The sequence below is a fragment of the Lygodium microphyllum genome, chromosome 6, assembly GCF_053477565.2.
Source record: "Lygodium microphyllum isolate KBCC chromosome 6, Lygodium_microphyllum_v1.1.10, whole genome shotgun sequence".
NCBI classification, from domain to species: Eukaryota; Viridiplantae; Streptophyta; class Polypodiopsida; order Schizaeales; family Lygodiaceae; genus Lygodium; species Lygodium microphyllum.
This window is the reverse complement of record NC_141140.1, coordinates 21,700,253-21,721,836: the sequence shown is the minus strand read 5'-3', so window position 1 is coordinate 21,721,836 and position 21,584 is coordinate 21,700,253. Positions and strand designations below refer to the sequence as shown.

Sequence of the window (21,584 nt, the reverse complement as noted above, 5' to 3'; positions counted from 1 at the left end):
TGATTGATTAGACAAGTGGCTCTCTTAACCCGATTCTAGAATGTTGTTAGAAACTATAGTTGCGTCATTATGAACCTCAAGTCACCAGATGCTCCCTTATGCGATAGACCTATAAGCAACCTAACAATCTAAATTTGTGAGTTCCATAGTATCTAGTTGTGGCGATGCTTTAGGACAAGCAACTACGTGACTAGCCAATGTCACTCCTCGAGTTTTTCTAGGTGTGTATATCTCACTCTTGAGAGATGCTTTAGGTATCTTTACTTACAATTTTGTAATATTAACATGATTGTAATATAAACAAGGCACTCCATGCCTTCTTTTTATTAGTGTTTCATATTGGTTTTAGGCTAATGCTTTGCATCGATGTTACTAATAGTTAGGGCACTTCATGTCCTAAGATAGGCTTCATGGCAAGAGGGTTTCGTACATATGTATCATATTTTGGTTCTATGGCTCACATACAAAATTACACCATATTCCATGATCTTTCTCACTATACCACCTTTTTTCTCTTATATTGTAGTTCTTTTTCTCTCCTAACTCCCATTCTCTCATACCTTTTTTTTCTATTATACCTCTCTTTTTTCTCTCCCATCTCTACCTCATACAACTCTCTATTTTTAATTCTTCTCTCTTTTTTTCTTATTCTCTTTTTTGTATTTTTCTTATTTTCTTCTTTCCCCTCCCCTTTTCTCCATTCCTTTCTCTCTCCTCCCTCTCTCTATATGTGTGAATGTGTGTATATACTTCTTGTTCATTTCTCCTCTTTTTTCCCCCTCTTCTTTCTCATCCCCCCTCTCCTTCCCTTTTTCACTTTCCTTGCTCATTTATTCATCATCATCATCATCATCATCTCTCTCTCTCTCTCTCTCTCTCTCTCTCTCTCTCTCTCTCTCTCTCTCTCTCTCTCTCTCTCTCTCTCTCTCTCTTTGTGCACATGTGCACCTTTTTTCCTCTCCTTTACGACATATACTATTAATTTCTTACAATCATTGATGTTTTTATTGATAATATTCTTACATGATGTAATTGTACATTAATAACTTGATTAATGTGTCGATAGTATTAGATAATTAATGCAATTAAGTATAACAATATATTGTTATTAGATAATTGCTAAAATCAAGTATGACAATATATGATAATGTAATATCAATATTTGTATTAATAATTTTAGCTACATTAATATGTTAATGTTGAAAACCATATTCAAAAACAATATTCACATATTCATAACCTTATTAACATACATCAATATCATTAAACAATTACTAAATTAAGGACATTAACATACTAAAATATTAATGATGTATGATTATATATTATTTTAGTACTACTAAATTGAATAATTTAGTAATGTTAATAGTCACAAAAATAGTTAAGATTTACGATAGTATTAATATTAATATATTAGCATGGTAACATTGCTAATGGACATTGGGATCTTATTTTTTGAGAACTTTATCAATAGACAATATCAATTATGGTGACCCTTTGGTCCCTTGTAACTATAGGATCATCATGATTGGCTCCATAGTGGCCAAGATATACTGATCAATAGCTTAGTGCATGGGCACACACACACACACACACACACACACACACACAATGTTAATTATATATCTAATATACCTTATCTATAAATATTAATATATTTAACATATATTAATTAATATATGTATCACATGCATGTGAGAAGTGCTTTGGCACTAGACCATCCTCATCATGTGCCCTCCCATTCTATAGTAAGGTGATCACATCTTTAAGCATCTTACTAGTGAAGAAGGACCATTTGGCAGGACTATGAGCCTGTGGAGGTTGCATGGGTGTTTGTCTCGATGTGTCATACAATTATCTTCTATAATGGAGCTAAGCATTAGGCGATGTCATATGTATAGAGGGCTATCTCTCGTGAAACATTCTCCATGTGTTATCTTGTCCCAAAAATAGATGGTATATCTTTGTCTCAATTTTTGCAATAGGTAGACTCGTTGTTTCTTCCGCATAAGAAATTCGAAGAGCATCCTTGCTTGGCAAAGTGTTTGGATGCCCAAAGCAATATCTATTTATAGGTGTGTGAGAGTGTCCTTGCACTCGTCATCATACTAGCCATTTTGAGGGGCTATGAGTGTGGGGGCTTGCATGGAGACAAGGTGTGTGGGAATGCATATATAGCTAAAGTTTGTAAGGGCTTTGCCAAATCCTTCATGCATTCTTCAAGCGATTTGCTCAAATCCAGCATATCTAATCTATCACATGCAGAGAGAGAGAGAGAGAGAGAGAGAGAGAGAGAGAGAGAGAGAGAGAGAGAGAGAGATGGTGATGGTCGGGCAACCAAGCTGAGGTGCCCATAATTGACATGTTTTGGGAGGGGTATTAAAGATTAAAGATAAAGAAAAAGATTAAAGATGTGACCACATTGTTAAAAAATGGGAACTAGTCGACCGAAATCCGAAATTCTGTTGGCTCGGTATTTTACCGGATCTGTAGGTTCAGTAACGATAAGCTATGAAATACTGACATTCTGTTGGTTCGGTATTACTTCCGAACCTATAGGTTAAGAGAAGTGTTGGAAATAGATGAAAAACCGAAATCTCTCTTTGCGCGCGTGCAAGCAACTCGCCATGGCGGATCTGCAACCCCTTTCCATCGAGAAAACCCTCCCAAGCGCCAGGAGCAGCAGCAGGTGGGGGTCCGTGGATCAGGTGATCTGCCTCCTGGGCTTCATGTCAGCCGCTGCCATCCTCATCATGATGCTCGATTCCCATCGACTAGACGGGACTCTCGGGATCTGGCCTGCATGGGACCAGCCAGAGTTCTTCCAGCCTTCTCCTTCAGAAGCTTTGGTCGTCCCGCGAACGGTTGTCCGTGGAGCTGTGGAGAAAGGAGCAGGCAAGTCCGGTTTATTTTTCATCTTAGGAGAAATTGAATGGATTGTGAGGCTGCTTGTAGCATTGGCAAGTGCATTTTTTCATCTATGTAAAGATCAAATGGATTGTACTCCTGCTCGTTTTTATTCTCGCATACCTAAGCAATCCTAAATCAGGAGCATTGGCAAGTCTAATCGTTCGGCCTTGAAGAAATCAAATGGATTGACATAGCTGCTCATTTTACTTTTCGTTAACCGTTCCAAGCAGTGCTAGTTCTGCCTGTGCATTATTTTGGGGAATTGTTGTAAATGTCGCGCACAACCAGTCACTCATGGATCGCGATTAGTTTTACAATAGGTTCTCCTTCTCTAAACATTTCTCAAGGATTCTATTACATTTTCACAAATGAAGAATGAAAAATAACATTGTGATCCCTTTTTGTCTATTTTCCCCAAATGATAATAGAACAATAAGATTGTGATTCCTTTTTCTCTATTTTCCCCATGTAAGATACACACGCTGATACGTGCCCACAAGGGGGGTGGGGGAGGGCACCTCTTCTTCAAAATATAGCCAAGAGAGCACTGAACCATGTCAGAATTGTTCCAATGTGCTTGTAGGATAGCTGGCAAGCCGAATGAATGGTAAAGTTTGATTATGTTGGAAACCTCCTTTTGGTGATCCTTCCAAGGAGGAGTACTGGTATGTGTTTGAGTGGACAACAACCTGAATTTACACAAACCCACCTTGTGAATATAGGTGTCCAACCAAGTGATGTATTTGACAAGGCTTGAACCCACAACCTAACCTCATTACTGCGAGCCCAAATGTCAGTACACCATCACTTTTGGGGCATAATCTTGCGGTTCTTCTCGGAGAAAATATACATAAAACTAGTTTTTGATCTCTTCTTTCTTCTTTCTTCTTTCGAGCCTTCATTTATACCTATATAGCAAGTCTCCTTTTGTAAGTAAGAAGGTGAAAATTGTTTTGGGGTCTCCTTAAACTGTTGCAAAATATTTGTGGCAACATTGGGTAATTTTGATGTTTGATATGACAATTTGCAAGGTGACCATCAACATCTGTTTTGGGCCCTTGTGAAGCTGTTGCAAAATATTTCTGGCAGCATTGGGCAATTGCGATGTTGAATGTGACAACTTGCAAGGTGATCATTAACAAGTACACCTTCGAGATCATGTACTTGCAACAATCATATAGTTTTGTGATTCATCTTGGAGTAAATCTACACCATACTTGTTTGTTATCTTTTCATTCTTCTTTCAAGCATTCACCAAGCTTCATCCCTTTTGAAGCTGTTGCAAAATATTTGTGGCAATATTGGCAATTATGATGTTTAATGTGACAACTTGTAAAGTGACTATCAACAAGTACACTTGCAAGATTAAACTTGCAACAAATGTATAGTCTTGTGGGTCTTCTTGTAGAAAATCTACACAAAGCTTGTATGTTATCTCTTCATTCTTCTTTGAACCAAACGTTTTGATTTTCATGGCAAACACCAAGCCTCGTTTTCTAAGGAAAGAGGTGAGAATTGTTTTGCACCCTTTTATTGTTGCTACGTTTAACAATTGCGATGTTTGATGTGACAACTATGCAAGGTGACCATGAAATGCAGTGGCAAGATTAAAGCTATTGCATAGCAAGTGCACTCGTCTAAACCGCATGCCAAGGATCCATTGGGATTAATCATAGGTTTCCACAAGTTTTGAAGAGGAAGAAACAAACTTCGACGGGCTTACTTACAAGAGAAGTTCAAATTCAAATAAATTAGGACATTACTTTCCAATTTTAGGATTGTCAAGTCAACATAGATGCACAATGGAAAGTGAACTAATTATTTGGATGATAAATATTACAATTAGTCAAGGTCTTGATATAGGCATTGATTTATTGATTACACAACTCGAAATCCAAAGAGTTAGCTTGTGTATAGTAGATATACTTCTTTTAATGATCTTAGTTTGCTAGAAAAGGAAGAGTTTATGTAGCTTAGGGATAATTTCTTGAAATGTGTATTTCTATTTATTGTCTACCATTAGTCAAAAACATATAACAATCTTGTAGGCATTTTGTATAACTCATTCGTGGTGGGTTCATTGTTATTTTTAGTATGAATGAGTAAGAGTGATTATTGAAAAATTATGTGGTCCTTATAATTGATAACTAGATTCTTTGGTAGCACACCAATCTTCAAATAAAATGCAATGAAATTGTATGTTCATTAATCCTCAGTTTGCATGTGCATGTTACCAAAGGTTTCTTGCAAGCATAAGCTCCTCTTTTTGTAGACCATGGACTCTATGAAAGTAAGTAGGATTCTTTGAGTTTCTTCCTAAGAAACCAATCTTCCCTCTGGTTGTGATGTTCAAGCAATTAGCATGTATGTGGGTATTTGATGCTGTATTTTGCTAAGTTAGCTACTTAGTCTCTCAGGGTTTTTTTAGGGGGTTTAGTTTTAGGAGCTAATATTAAAGATTTGGTTGCTCAAATAACATATTTGTGCTATGAGATGATGCAGTTTGCTTGGATGGTACCGCACCATCGTATCACATACACAAGGGGAGGGGATTTGGAAGAAATAACTGGTTGGTTCACCTTGAGGTTTGTTTCATAGCTGTGATCTAGTTTACTTTATTGCACATCTTATGTTGAAGGATGGTAAGTTTGTCTTTCATTTTTCCCAGGGAGGTGGATGGTGTGCAAGCAATAGCTCGTGCTTAGATCGGTCTAAAACAAGGTTGGGGTCATCAACTTTCATGGAAGAAAATGTAAATTTTGGTGGCATCTTGAGTGATTCACCGACCAAGAATCCTGGTAAGACATATTTTCAATCTAATATAGTGCATTTCAATAGCTTGTGAAGAAAGTCAAAAAGTTTTTTTGTTTAATTGATAGTAGTACAACTATGAGACATGATTCATTTAGAAAGAGCAAAGGTGTTACTTTTAGTCATTTGGAGATACAAGTGATAGCATCTACGTTCTTTTAGAACCTGAAGGTATGTGATATCGATGGTTCTCAATGGCTCTTTTGGTTGTCTGTGAAAATGGTGCAAACTAAAGAGAAAAGGGAAAAAAACAATCAATTGGTTGGACAAATCAATGAAAGGAACAACTTTTGAAGGTGTATTACGATTCTTTGATGTAGTTGTATGCTCACATATAGTGAGGCTCAAAGACCCAAAAAACATCACAATATAGGTTCTATTGCTTGTAGAAAGCAAGACATGACTAAAACTAAGACCTTTAATCATACCAGGCCTAGAAGGGAGCTTGATGTATGTGAAGGAGACAATTAGAACCATTATTTGAACTCATGTTAGGTTTGATAGAGGAGCTTGCCAAAAAAGTGATAGTCTACAACATTTTGTGAAACAATCATTACTTAGCCTACCACTAGATTGGTCGCTTCTGAAGAATAGCACTATCGATGGATAAAGAAGACAAAGACCGTGAACCCCAAACCTTTAGTAAACCATATGGAAATATTAGGTACTTCTCTTTTATTTCAAGTAGAGAATTGCTTTGTGGGTGCTTGTAGATGCTCGGGTTGTCAGGTTAATAAGACCATAGTTGGCATGCACCACCTCCTAAATGTTAGAAGCGGTGCAGCAATGGAAGCATAGACAAGTGCTGAAATAAACTACTAAACCCAAGACAGAAGAGAAAGAAAACAAAAGAACAAAAGAACAAAATAACAAAAGAACACTGCAAAGAAGAACTCAGAGATGTGCTCGGGAAATGGAATCCATATACCAAACACGAGAATGACGCGTACGACAGCGAGTCACTGGTTGCATGGGCACTGGCACTAGCTCCTCTCTCCAACATGAAGACCACCTAAAGAATGATGATTGTTGAATGAGAGGAGGAGCCATTGAATAAATGTGCCCAAAATATGCCAGCTGGTTGGCCAGTAATAAATGCCTAAATAATCACTAAGATGACCATCATAAATTGCCTAAAATACCCAGTAATGTCAAGCATAGCCCAAACTCACACATGAGCTGAATAGATTGATAACACCCTCTCTCAGATCATTATTGATATGATACAATACAATGATACAATGATAATCGTATACAACAAAGAACCACCAGTGTAGAACCATGGATACCCAAGTAGTGGGTGATGATTGATCAAGCCACCACCAAGGTTCCTTAGAGAAAACCTGAGGTCGATGTCAATCGTACGAGCCCTTGAAAATAGAGAAGAGTTATAACAAATCTCTGTGTCTGTCAACAATGTCGTGTAGTAGCATACATGACCATCTTGTCAAAAATGCCTTTGAACATATGTGACCATGGATTCCCCACCTTTGGTCGCCTTTGGCCAAGACCGCCAAAGTGTCCCCTCATGTGAGCTCAAGACTAGGAGCCAATCCCGCTCGTTGTCAAAGAAACAACTCATTATGAACCTGGATGTCAATCCCAAACCCATGATTTGAACATGCCAGACTTCGGTTGATGTGTTAGGAACATCCCTCTCTAGAACGTGTGCACTTGTATACTTGTATAGATGAGGCTCGGTAGCCCCATCTCACCACCGTCTCACACTTCCTCTCTGGCATTGGAGAGTTGTGACGGATGATTGCATTACCTAGACTAGAAGGCAGCGGAGAAAGGGGCAATCAAGCCCTTCCCACGGTTTGAAGATGTGGATTCTTTCTGTGCCATGGACTTCTCTTTGGCCGGAGGTTCCAAGTTGGAGTTTAAGAAAGAGGATGATGCTTTGAAGGAGTTTGCATCCCGCTTCTTCTTCTTCTCCTTCTTCTTCCATGAGGCAGCTAACTCCTTGTAGTCCTTTCGCAAGTGGCCCTTCTTACCACAGTGATAACATTGGGCCTTTGACTTCTTCTTGTCACCCCTCTTTGAAGCGATACATGCCTTAGTGGAAGCTCCAAAATAAGATGAGAGCTTGTTGAGCTAAAACATGCATTACTTGCTGATTAGCCTCTTAAACAGTCCCAAAACACACTAAAAATGCTCTTTTAGAGTAAAACCCTAAAACAGGGACCGGTTCGAGAGAGTTAAGTGGAAACCCTAATTTTTGGGGCGCCCTCCCACATCTATAAATAGACAAGCCGCCTCCATTCAGCCTCATTCCGTTTGTGCAGGTTTCTCACTCCACGTGCAGATTTCAGCCATTAGCCTCCTCCCTGTTGAGAAACCCTTCATCCACAATTTGCATTTTTGTGTTTTGCGTTTAGGGTTTGCAGCCCCAAAAAGGGCACCATCCTAGCCTAACTGTGCCTATTTATAGGCCACTCTCTCATTCATTCCTTACGGTTGATTCATTCAGTCTGTCACCTCTTCCCTCCAGCCCCTCCACTACCCTCACACCCCTTTAGGACATTGCGGTTCGTGGTTCGTGGCTGTCTTCATCTTCCTTGTGCTACGGCACCCTTGTTCCCTTGTATCACATTCACTCCATGATTCAAAACTTCATCATTCCATTCATCAGAGTTTCTTATCTCTTCTCTTCTCTTCTCCATTTTTGTCGAGTTCACTCTGTGTTCCTCCCCGCAAACCCTATTGTCTCGTTGGTACGTCATCTTTTGACATGGTATCAGAGCTGGATCTGCTCAAACAGCAGTAAAGATCCTCCACTCTAGTAAAGGCAAAGACCGGTGGCAGGTTCGGCATCCACTTCTCTTCTTCTTCCGCTGCATCAAAATCTCGTTTTTGCAGATTTCAGGTGTTTCAGCTTGCTACCCACACCTTGTTCGCAGTGGACATCTTAGCCGAAGCTGTTCATTGTTGTCTCCATGAGTTGGCGCCTGATTTCCAGCCCTCTTCACGTAGTTTGGAGCTGATTTCAGTCAAGCAACTGCTGTTCTTGTGCGGACCTGCTGCCATACAGCCTGCCATGTCATCACAGTCCTGCTGCCTGCGTTTTTAGTCTTTCTCTCTCCTGCAAGCTGTCCTGCCTACGTTTTTAATCTTTCTCTCTCCTGTTGCCTACGTTTTTAGTCTTTCTCTCTCCTACAGACTGTCTTGCTTGCGTTTTAGTCTTTCTCTCACCTACAGTCTACGTTTTTTGCCTGTGTTTTTAGTATTTCTCTCACCTACTGCCTACGTTTTTAGTCTTTCTCTCTCCTACAGGTTGTTTTTCTTGCGTTTTTAGTCTTTCTCTCACCTGTTGCTTACGTTTTTAGTCTTTCTCTCTCCTACAGGCTGTTCTGCCTACGTTTTTAGTCTTTCTCTCTCCTCACCTACGTTTTTCTATTGGTTGCAGTCTCTTATTGCTGGTCGCATCCTCCCACTGGCAGCTCACTTCCAGCCCTTCCACCGCCCGCCCACCCCTTAAGGCGGACATTGCGGTTCATGCTTCACATTGTCCTCACACCCCTTGAGGCGGATATTGCGGTTTGTGATTCATGGTGGCTGACCTCTTCCTTCTTCAGCAAGGCACACTGGTATCCATGGCTTCTTTACCAATAGATGACCAGACTATTGGGTGCTCTTATTGTGGCATCACCGGACACACAAACTGATGCTTGCCGACTTGGACCCTTGCTCCCCACCCCCCCGGAGTATATGCGTCTTCCACTAGGCACTCCTTGTGCCACCTCTCCTTTTTGGGCCACAGAGATTATTCTATATCGGCTATCAGAGTACTATGCTCAAGGCACTAAGATGCATCCGATGCGCACCAAGTCCTTTCGAGCACATGGAGGATCGATTGGTGCTACAACCTCCTAGAGATTGTCGCAATGTCAGTGGCAGTCTTCTCCCCTTTATTTTCAGGTACAGTGGCTTCCACGACCTACGGATCTGCAGTCTGCTTCATCGAGAGATAGTGATTGTTTGATACCGTCTCCTCGTCAGTCTGCTCCTTCGAGAGACAATGGCTGCTCGACTCCTTCCTCTTCTTCGGCTACCCAGTCCACTCCACTGAGAGACATCGACTGTTGCCCACCTCTTGCTCATTTTGAGCCCCACCCTTCTCTACCCTCGACTACTCAGGTTCGAGAGGCTACCTCTGGGAGCTCTTCGGCACCTTAGATACCTTCTTCGGCACGACCGGCGGTACTTCCTTCGTCATTAGACATTTTGGAGTCCGTGATCCATGAGTTTTTGGATTCCCTATCTACTTCAGAGGGGGATTCAGAGGAGGATGTTATTTCTTTATCCTCAGAGGGGGCATCTACTTCTTCTTCGACTTCAGCGGGGGCCCCTCCACCTCCCACCTCAAAGGGGGAACCTACTCCACATGAAGTTCTTCACCCATCCTCTACTTTCTTAGGGTGGCTGTCTTCGACTAGTCATCTCTTCTATTGATATCTAGGATCTTCAAGTACCACCTAGATTGGGACCTTGGAGGTTCAACCGCGACTTGGTGATGAGACCTTCGTATTCCTTCCGACATGGATGCATAGAACTAGTGGCTTCTCTCCCAAGGTTGAGTTTCGGGTTCTCCAGTTCACTCTAACTACTGTCCTTTACTACAGGTTACCTTTCCGGTGGAAATCTTGGATCTTAGGGATCCTCTACATCTTCTTTCTCCTCTTCTCTTCTTGCCTTAGTCACTTGGTTAGCATGGAGCCACCTCCCGAGATCGAGTACGGGCATATGGTTCTCGGCACCACACAAAGTCCGACATTCCTTCTATGCATTGCATGATTTCATCATCTATGTACTAGGGCGTTTGGGCAAGTGAACAATTTCCCCACGAGGGACACTGTCCAAGTGGCACCTGCTGCATGAGCATTCTTCAGCATATAGCATTGCATCTCCACCTCACTCTTCTCTTGTTCCCCTTTTTGGGCCTGAGAGGGGGTGTTGAGAAACCCTTCACCCTTCACCCTTCACCCGCAGTTTGCGTTTTTGCATTTTTATGTTTTGCGTTTAGGGTTTGTGTTTAGGGTTTGCAGCCCCAAAAAGGAACGCCATCCTAGATTGATTGAGCCTATTTATAGGCCACTCTCTCATTCATTCCTTACGACTGATTCATTAAGTCTGTCACCTCTTCTCTCCAACCTATCCACTACCCTCTTCAGGAGGACATTGCGGTTCGTGGTTCGTGGCTGTCTTCATCATCTTCCTTGTGCTACGGCACCCTTGTTCCCTTGTATCACATTCATTCCATGATTCAAAACTTCATCATTCCATTCATCAAAGTTTCTTCTCTCTTCTTTTCTCCTCCATGTTTGCCGAGTTCACTCTGTGTTCCTCCCCACAAACCCTACTGTCTCGCTGGTACGTCATCTTTTGATACTCCCACGTGGCTGTCCAGCCCTCGAGATTGGTGCCACTCCATTTGTGCTTTGCTCTTGCTGCTAGCACCTTCATCCATGCTGATGCCAACTGTTGGCAACATCATCATTTGTCGTGACCTGATCATCTAGTCATCGCCAGCCACATCAGACACTGTTTCAGCCTTCTATTTACAGCAAACAGTGCATAGTTTCCAGCCTTTGATTGGTGGTACACTGCTGCGTTTACCAGCTTCTAGCCTCCAGACTGCTGAGTTTTGGTGACCAGCCTGCTGCCATTCACTATTCAGCACTCCTACACTCCAACTGGTGGTCACAGACTTGGGATCCGTCTCCGGTGGATGTCACACTCCAACATTGCTCTGCCCTTAAGCACACTGTACACTCTTACATTCATTTATAGCATTCATTCACTTCAGAGTTGTGTTCTCTCTCTCGCTTCTTCTGTTTGTGTTTGAGTTTCGAGTTTTTGCGTTACGGGTTGGCTGTGGTTATCATGCTAGTCTCACACACTAGAGGTCTCCATTTCGAGTCCGGATTCGAATCTGCGTGGGCATTGCCTGACAGATTACGTCCGTGTTGGTGCCGGGGGCAGAGTTCGTGTACTTGTGGCAGAGTTCGTGTACTTGGCGTGGATGACAGGATGGTGCAAGTCTGGCAAAGTCTCGTTTTAAATTACAATTGTGGTCACATCTTGTTCACACGTGACCTTTGGGGGGGTGTTTAATCCCCTCCTTATCCTGTGTTCCTGCTCGACAGGCCTTATTTCCACGCGACCTGCATAGATTGGAGGAAAGTCGAACTATTCCTCATGCTTTTGCTATCACTAAGCTGTAAAGGCCATCGACATTTGCCCTATTACTGTAATCAGGGAAGTACCTCATCTTGTAGGTAAATTTCTTATATTTGCTTTCTAATTCCAGTGTATTAGTGGAGGGAAAAGAGAAAGAGGGGGTAACCAAAGGCTATAGTTCCGGAGACCATCCTATGGTGGATCCCCATGAAACGGAAATTCAAGAAGAACAATGGGAATAATTTTTTACTACACGAGAACAATTTGATGATCTAACTGCTCGTGTGCAAGCACAGGGGGTTCAAATGGAGTTGCTAACTCGAGCACTCACAGAAATAAAATCTCAATTAGCCTTATTACTAGAAAGGGATAAAAATAAGGTAGAAACCTCAGACATTCTATCTTCATCGAAACATCTAGATGTGACTATGCGAGACCCTAGGGAACCCCACCAAAAGCCGAGGGATAACCCAGTGTTAAAAGATATGAAACCCCCTCAGTTTCATGGTAAGGAAAAGGATAGAAATAAAGATACTATCTTTAATTTCCTCCAAAAATGGGAAGATTTGCACAAATTAAAGAATACTCCACCACATCTTTAGGCGCTGGAGGCTAGTTTAACCTTGGGGCCAAAGGCATATAAATGGTGGAGAACTTTAAAGGAGGCAAATAAAATACCTGAAACTTGGGCTCGATTTGAATTGGTTTTTATGAAAAAATTCCTTCCTGAAAATGAAACGGAAAGAAATTGGGAAGATTGGGATATTGTCAGACAAAGGGGAAGAACTTTGTCTGACAAAATCCCAAATCTTCAAATTGGAAGGAATAGATGAAGTTCAAAAGACGAGGATTTATAAGGGGACTAGATAAGTCCTGTAAAAAGAAAGTGAAAAAGAGTTCACCCAAGGCGCTTGAAGAGGCAATTAAATTTGCATTAATCAATGAAGATAACACGCGTCTAAGTGCACTCACTAGTCTCACTGATACAGAGCCCAAGACTAAGGAATTTGAAGCCTCAAAATTTGTAGGCAAATTTAAAAGAAAAATGCCATTCGTTAAGGGCAAGAAATAACCCTTTGAAAAGAAACAATATGTAAGGCCAAAGTTAAGCCAAGATGACTTCGATAAGGCTAAAAAAGAAAGGCTGTGTTTCAATTGCCTATCCCCTAACCATGCTGCCTAGAATTGCCCTCAAAGGAAAAAGGGGGAAGATAAAGGAAAGGATAAGGACAAGGGCAAGGGAAAAGAGAAACAAATCCATGTAGTGCAGACCCTGGAATTAAAGGGGCATGAAAAGTATAAATCTTTAGAGGTCTTGCACAAGGATGTACAACATAGGTATATATGTTATGGTTCCTTCCTATATAGGACACTTTTACTTTTTGTAATATAAAGCAACAATTTTCTTATGTTTGTGAGTTGAATGTAAGTAATGAATTAAGTGGTTTGTTAGATGAATTTAAAGATGCGTTTTCTTATAATTTACCAAGTGGCCTTCCACCAGATAGGGGTGATGTAAATCACCCAATTGACATAGATAGGGATACACACCCTATTTCTAAACCACCTTATAGGTTAAGTGAAACACAAGAAGAAGAAGTCAAAAGACAAATTAAGGATTACCTTGATAAAGGGTTTATATAACCCAGCAATTCACCTTGGGCTTCGCCAATTTTATTGGTAAAGAAAAAAGATGGTTCTATGCGACTTTGTGTTGATTATAGAGCACTTAATAAAATAATGGTGAAGAATAAATTTCCTATGTCTAGAATGGAGGATCTTTTTGATCAATTACAAGGGGCAAAATTCTTCACAAAGATAGACTTAAGATCAGGCTATCACCAAGTAAGAATTAAGGCACAGGATGTTCCTAAGACAACATTTCGTACTAGATATGGGCATTATGATTTCTTGGGTGATGCCTTTTGGCCTTACTAATGCACCGGCTACTTTTATGAAGCTGATGAATAGTGTGTTACGGCCCTATCTAGAACACTTTGTAGTAGTCTTCTTGGATGATATCTTGATCTTTAGTAAATCAAGAGAAGAACATTTGGAACATTTACGGTTAATATTTCAATTGTTAAGAACCCGTTCCCTTTATGCGAAGAAAACTAAATGTGAATTTTTCGCACAAGAGGTTAAATATTTGGGGCATATTATCTCGAAAGAGGGAATCAAGATGGATTTAGAAAAAGTAAGGGCAATTATTGAATGGCCATCTCCAAGGAACCTGGAAGAGCTGCAGATCTTTCTAGGTTTATTTGGATTTATTGAAGATTCATTCGAGATAATGCTAAGTTAGCTGTTCCAATGACGGACCAACTTAAAGGGAAAGGGAAGAGCTTTAATTGGGAAACAGATCAAAATGAAAGTTTTCAAAAACTTAAGGTAGTTATTGCTACAGTCCCAATACTATTAATTGTGGATCCGAATAAACCATTCGTAGTTGAAGCTGATGCCAGTGATAGGGCAGTAGGCGCGGTCTTATTACAAGAAGGTCGATCAGTTGCTTTTGAAAGCAAGAAATTAGACCGTGCAAAACGGAATTATTCTGTTTATGAGAGGGAGCTGTATGCAATAGTACATGCAGATAAATGCCAGGTTAATAAAGCTAAAAGATTGAAAATGGGAGGACTTCTCCACCCATTAGAGATTCCTTCGGGAAAATGGGAGAGCATCTCCATGGACTTTATCATCGCGTTACCCAGAACACAGAGGGGGCACGACTCTGTGTGGGTGATTGTGGATAGGTTAACCAAAATGGCTAGGTTTATTCCAACTTCAACTGATGTTAAAACACCAGAATTGGCTAGATTGTTCATAGAGAACATATACCGATTGTATGGCCTTCCGGCAAATATAGTTTTTGATCAGGATAGAAAATTTGATAGTCAATTTTGGCGTGTTGTATTTAGGAAGTTGGATACTAAACTTAGCATGAGTACGGCGGAGCACCCGCAAACTGAAAGGGTTAACCAAATCCTTGAAGATATGCTCAGGGCATATGTAAGTAAAAGGCAAACTAAATGGGAAGAGTATCTACCGATAGCAGAGTTTGCATATAATAGTGCCAAGCACTCTTCCAGTGGATATAGTCCATTTATGCTAATGTATGGGTTTCAGCCCAGAGCTCCTCATGTAGTAGGACTGCATAAGGAAAAAGTTCAGGCAGCCAAGGATTTGTTAAAATTTGCTCAATAAGATATTAAGAAAGCTCAAAATCGAGCTAGAGCTAATGAAAATCCTCACCGAAGAGACATCTCCTTTAAAGAAGGGGAATTGGTCTATCTTAAGGTGCCTGAACAAACTAAAACCATCAAAACGGGACGATGTCCAAAGCTGTCACCCAGGTATTGTGGTCCTTTCACAATACTTAAAAGGGTGGGAGAACAGGCTTACAAGCTCCAACTACCTGTTGGTAGTAAAACACATCTAGTTTTTCATGTAAGTAAGCTAAGAAAGAAGCTGGGTGATATGGATAATCTAATCTTAAATGATAATATTGAGGAGCTATTAGATGACCAATCTAATCCACATGAACCAGAAAGAATTTTAAATGTTCGTAACGGAGGAACAAGGAATACTATTTATCAAGAATATCTGGTCAAATGGAAAGATTGTTCGAAAGAAAGCTCAACATGGGAACGAGTAAGTACTTTAAGGAAAAGGTTTCCCAATTTACAGTTGGACCTTCCAAGTATCGTTTTCGAGGACGAAACTGATTCATAAGGGGGAGGAAATGTTACATTTATGGTGTAATACTTTGGGGAACAAGCGCAAGAGAAGACCGTCCGGGGGCCTTGGGTACCCGAATGGGGTCAAGGGGAGCTTAGGAAGTGAGTGAGTGCAAAAATAGTTTAACTCACCTTAAGGAGATGGCTGGCGGGAGATACACGAGGAGTGAGAAGTCGAGCCAACACTTCCTAGACATGGCTGGGAGGAGAAATAGAGAACAGTCTCTCGTGCTTTAATGACGGATAACAGAAGGGGCACTACGCAGAAATTCCTTGCATCAATCATTGACGGGCACCTTATATAACCGCTGGTAGAACTTCTTTAGAAATACACTGAAGCAATGTAGAATATGCACATCATCCGAATCCCATGTTAGCACAACTTCCTCATGGTTATCCTCATCAAAATCTTCGGGAATAGGAAAAGGACTCTAAGGCCGAGAAATAGCTCCACATAACAATGTATCAAATCTGCTTTTACACAAACCAAGCTTTCATCACAACACTCCATGTAAGATAGTTAGGTCCATGTAACTTATCATCTATAGAAGTGCACGGAGGAGCCATCTGGAGAAGAGAAGAAGAGAAGAGAGAGGATAGAGGGTATAGGGAGAGGGAATAGAGCTAAACCAACAGCAAATACTTCACAAAATGAGAGCTTACATGTAGTGTAATCGAAATCTGATAAAAAACAAAGGCTAATTGCTGCAAAATGAAGAAAAACCAGTCAAAAACTGCCAAACACAGCAAAAATGCCTGTACAAACAGTCATCCAGCCACAATTAGGGGCAAAAAATGAAAAATGTAGGTTGATGGAGCATTGAATGTAGCATATTGATGATTACAGGTTGGAATCCAAGTGCAGGCTGAAAACACAAGTTGCTGGTCTGAAAAAGGCAGGCTTGATCAGCAGGGGGAAGAAAGACTTGTAATCAGTGGAAAAATCTGATACCATGTCAGAAGTGGTGCAGCAATGGAAGCATAGACAAGTGCTGAAATAAATTGCTGAACACAAGATTCTTGCATTGGCAGATAGATCTCATTCGCCACTTGGACTTGCTCCCTCGGGAGGACTTACTTCCCTGGCATATGGCAATTTCCTCTGGGTCTTTGCCATGACTTGTGTAACTTTTTCATGGCTTTGTACTGGGATTCTACCAGAGAGAGAGAGAGCGAGAGAGAGAGAGAGCAAGAGAGAGAGAGAGAGATTACACGCGATGGCTTAGAGCCATCGTGTATCTTGTAACCATGTAAACGTGTACCTTTTTTTCGTAATTAATACAATTACCTTTTACAGAAAAAAAAAGAAGAGAAAGAAAACAAAAGAACAAAAGGTTAAAAGAACAAAAGAACACTGTAAAGGAAGAGAACTCAGAGATGTGCTTGGGAAATGGAATCCATATACCAAACACAAGAATGACGCGTACAACAGTGAGTTGCTGGTTGCATGGGCACCGACACTGGCTCCTCTTTCCAACAGGAAGACCACTTGAATGAGAGGAGGAGGAGCCACTGAATAAATAGGCCCAAAATATGCCAAATATGGCAGCTGGTCAGCTAGCTAAATGCCTAAATAATCACTAAGATGACCACTATAAAATGCCTAAAATACCCAGTAATGTCAAGCAACTCACACATGAGCTCAATAGACTAATAACACTAAAGGTCTCTAGTTTCATTCATAGTCGAATTGTTCAATTCTTATTTGACAATGGTTCTACCCACAATTTTATTTATTCTTGTGTGGTGCAGAGGCTCTAGCTGTACATGGTTCTTGTTGACAATGCTTATCAGGTCCTTTATGAGGAGAGCCCAAGTGTGGACCAATGGGACCAATTGGTGCTGTGGCCATATCCAGTGATACCGTGACATCTTGGGCTTCCATCTCATTTATGTCATTATTGGCATGCATGGTTTTATGATAGCAGTCTTCTTTCTTTTTAGTTTGATGGTCTACTCTTTGAAACTATTGAATCTAATGTGGACATGCAATGAAATATGCCAATTTTGTTGCACTTCCATTTATGTTGATTATTCTAGATGTTAGATGCTTGAATGCAACTTTTTCATCTTTTTGGAATTTGAATATATTTATTACTAAGCCAATTGAATGATGATTTTTTTTTTTTCAGATTTTTACAACTGGAATAGAGTGAAAGTAAGGTATTGTGATGGGGGATCATTAAGTGGAGAGCGAGATGCTCCTATGCAAATCGAAGATAGCAATACAGATGTTGTAGGTTTTGTCGCTTGTGAATTATTTGCCATTTGGAGCATTAATAAGCGATAGGTTCATTAATTACAACTATTGTTTACTGCAGGAAAAGGTGTTGTACTTTAGAGGACAGAGAATTTGGCGTGCTGTTCTAGCTGATCTTTTGTCAAAAGGCATGATAAAAGCAGAAAAGGTACGTATAATAAATGATGTTACTCAAGTACTTGCTTATTGGTATTTCTTGTGCTATGGAGTGCCTTTGGAGCTCCAAGAGGAAGAGACCTAGGCATCTTTGGTCCTTGTACTCTATAACATGGTGAAGAGCTCTAGAGCAAGCATGAAAGAGGCAGTGGTATTGTCCTCGTACGTCATAGTATATTGTACATTTGCATATGTACTGTGGTCCTTTGTATTGGGTTATTGGTCATAAAGCTGGAAAATCCTATTTTGTACAAATCCATGTACAATGGCCGAATAGTGAATCCATCATTAGAGAGGCACAAGAAATGACTTCGGTAGAACTTTGTCCTGAATCCTAGAGGGAGTGGTGGGTCTAGACTCCATGTCCTCTTTGTCTCAATCCTTAGAATATCAGCTCTCATTAGTTGAGAGAAAGTGTAGGAGGGTAGTCAAGACTATAGTCAAATGCCAGAAGGCGGTTAGTATCCAAGCCATGTAGGCTCATCCAAATAGTCATTTGTGAAAACCAACAATCCTCGCTCTTGCTGCTAGTTGTCTAGATGAACTAAGTGCCAATTTGGAGTATCTTTGGTGTGGGAGCTCCCATAGTTTATGCTAGTTGCTTTGAAGAGTGCCTTTGTGACTATAAGCATTGCCTTGATCTCTACTTTGACAATGGGATGTGGGGTGGAGGGCTTACTCCTAGTTATACATCACACGTGCTATCATCATGATCAATGGCCTCTCCACACTATCCTAGCCAACATAATAATCTCTTTGTTTCGGTTTCATTAGTAAGTGGGCTTAGGTGCTTGTGGTACAATTTGCAGCCCCATACCTTTGCCCCATATAGTAGTGTAAGTGTGCCTAAGGTGTCAAACAACCATAGTTTAGTGCAACATTCTTGGAATTGTATGTGATCACATTGACTCTCAAGTGCCCCTAGTGCTAGGCAGGCCTCTGCTGCTCCTCTCAATGAAAATTGCGGGATAGAGTATTAGAGATTTGGTCACCTCTAGGACGGGCATTGGCTTGGTTAGGACATCTTAGGCAGCATTGTGGTCATCAGGACCAGGTCGGCCAGGGCAGTGATGAGCAGGAGGGCCTATGGATAGTGCATTGGGCAGGGTGGGCAGCTGTATGGATGGCAGGCAGTTGGCCAGACCTGCCACATGGCAGGCTGGTCAGACCAGTTTGCTGCAGTCAGCTGCATTTAATGCAGGCCGAATGCATAGTTTTCTTGCTTTTAATTTATAGCAGGCTACCCCTAGTCTCCAGTCACTTGTGTCTTGTGCAGATAGAGAGATCTTCGGCTATACATACTTTCACAGCCCCTTGTACATACTACTAGCCTGCCCTATTTAGTCATGTCAGTTTGTCATCTCCTGGTTGTGAGCTCCTGTTAGAGTCTGACGGAGACATTAGAGCTCTGACAGTTTAGTGTGCCTTTCTATGCATTTCCTCCATTTTAGGCACATTTCTTATGCATTTCCTCTGTCTGTCAGTTGGAAGTTGGATTCCACCCCTTGACAACGCCTACCTGCTCCACGATTGCTTGGGATATTTTGTCATTATTTTCCCATTTTTTATGTGTAGTCAGACTGCATTTATTGCAGTCATATCACCTATTTTAGCAGGTTGGCCAGATTTAGAGGCCTTTTTAGGAGTCAGCCAGTTTCAGAGGAGTTTGGCTATATATAGTCATAGCCCACACTTGGCTGATCACTTCTTGCAGATTTCAGCACACTTTGGCTCCTAGACACTCTCTAACTTGGTGCTGCCATCATCTCAGCCTGATTTGGTGCCCTCACTAACACCTTGGGCTGCGTGCAGGGACTGATCAGTCCACATCATTGTATTCAGCATTCATCTTCAGTCAGTGCAGTATTTCTTCCTTCATTTTCTGCTCTCTCTTTCTCTCTCCGTGTTCACGTTCCTTCTTCCATTGCGCACTCTCACATGGTATCATTGCCTAAGCAAGAGCATAGAGTTGAGATCTATTGCAGAGGAGCAGCCCAGCCATCAAACGTAGCCATTCAGCCTTGCGTTTGCTGCAAATTTAGCTATCTGTGGAGGATGCGGCAACATCTTGTGGATCTACATTTGTGTTTTCAGCTTGATGACCTTTGGCAACAGCATTTATTGATCAGTGACAACCTTCTTCAGCTAGTTGTCATCATCTAGAGGCGGCGGCATTTACACCTTCTGTAGTTGATTGCCTTGTGACATTTGCATGTTTCCATCAAAATGCAGCATTTTGGGTGATAGCTGATTTGGAAGATGTCTTACCATCAGCTTTAAGGCTTTGATGACTCAGATGAGGAGCTTTTGTCTCACCCCAAATGTGATTATAGGGAGTTTCGATGGGTGGAGTCTCCTAGAATCTGTCCATCTTTTGCTTATCTTTCACAACGGGCCCCATCTAAAATGAAGGCTCCATCTAATGTGAAGATGCTTTCTTTGATATCCTCTATTCAAGTTCCTGTTTTTCCTTCCTTACCCAAAGAAGATAAACTCGACAGTGCCAACTACTCATTGTGGTCTTGCAAGGTGGAGTGCATCCTCGATACCTTTGATCTTTGGGAGCTTGTTTCCAAGCCCCTTCCCTGCCCTCAAGAGGATCCAATTGATGGTACCTTGATGGTTCGTGTTACCTTGCGGGATCAGCTCAACTCTTGAGCCCGATCCCTTCTGTTTATGAGTGTTGAGGACTCTGTCCTAGTTCATGTTTATAGGTTGAAGACTGCGGCGGAGGTGTGGTGCAAGCTTTCATCTTTGTATTAGCACAAGACCTTTGTCTACAAGATTTCCCTCGAGAAGAAGTTGCGGATGCTCAATCTTAATGACTCTTCTTCTATGAAGGAGTACATCACGAAGATGGAGGACATGGGAGGTGAGCTTGCCTCTCTTGGATGGAAGATATCCTCCGAGGATGTGGCTATGATCCTGTTGACGCAGATGCCATCTCCTAGGTTTGATGTTTTCTACACCAGTCTCATCACATCAAGGACATGCGAGAGACTCCTATGGGGGGGAGCTTTCATTGCTTGTCTTGGAGCATGAGGAGCGACTTAGAGAGGTAGAGGCCAGTGGTTTTGAAACCAGCCTTCCTTCTTGGAAAGGGTGGTAATTCCTTGATTAAGCACTTAATTACAACAATCAGCAAATGAACATAACTTAAAATGCACAAATTACCTTAATAATCTCGAACATTGTACACCCTGTTGGCCCCAAAATTGGCGCCCCTTTCAGTATTTCTTTAACTTGATTGCTAATGGAACGAGTACAAGTTGAGATTTACAATCTCCTTTGCTATTCCAAATGCCTCTTTGCTGTAGCAACAATCAACAATGAATTCCGGTCAATTTTCCTTTGAGTTTTCACGGAGGACTTGCACAAATAATGGAACCTCCAATTGGCCAAATGTTGCCCTGAATTACAACAATGAATGGGCCGGCATTTGAATTTCTTGACAATTACACAAATTTCAGATGTTGAATTCAGTATACAATGCCTTCACCAATTGACATGGGTCCCAATGTGGTTGT

The 21,584-nt window shown here is 41.3% G+C and overlaps 1 protein-coding gene across 3 annotated transcripts in view; it reads left to right on the top strand.

Moving 5' to 3' along the window:
- The first annotated feature begins 2,587 nt into the window (after positions 1 to 2,587).
- LOC148034369 (pectin acetylesterase 5-like) overlaps positions 2,588 to 21,584 on the top strand; it is an 83,391-nt gene continuing 64,394 nt past the window's right edge. The window contains exons 1-5 of one of the 3 annotated variants that reach the window (XM_087679316.1): positions 2,588 to 2,895; positions 5,413 to 5,495; positions 5,579 to 5,708; positions 17,774 to 17,877; positions 17,963 to 18,049. In XM_087679316.1, the coding sequence (XP_087535442.1) occupies positions 2,628 to 2,895; positions 5,413 to 5,495; positions 5,579 to 5,708; positions 17,774 to 17,877; positions 17,963 to 18,049 (672 nt within the window). In that variant the 5' untranslated portion in view covers positions 2,588 to 2,627. The remainder of the gene's footprint in view (positions 2,896 to 5,412; positions 5,496 to 5,578; positions 5,709 to 17,773; positions 17,878 to 17,962; positions 18,050 to 21,584) is intronic. The other 2 variants (XM_087679313.1, XM_087679314.1) reach the window with 2 other exon arrangements.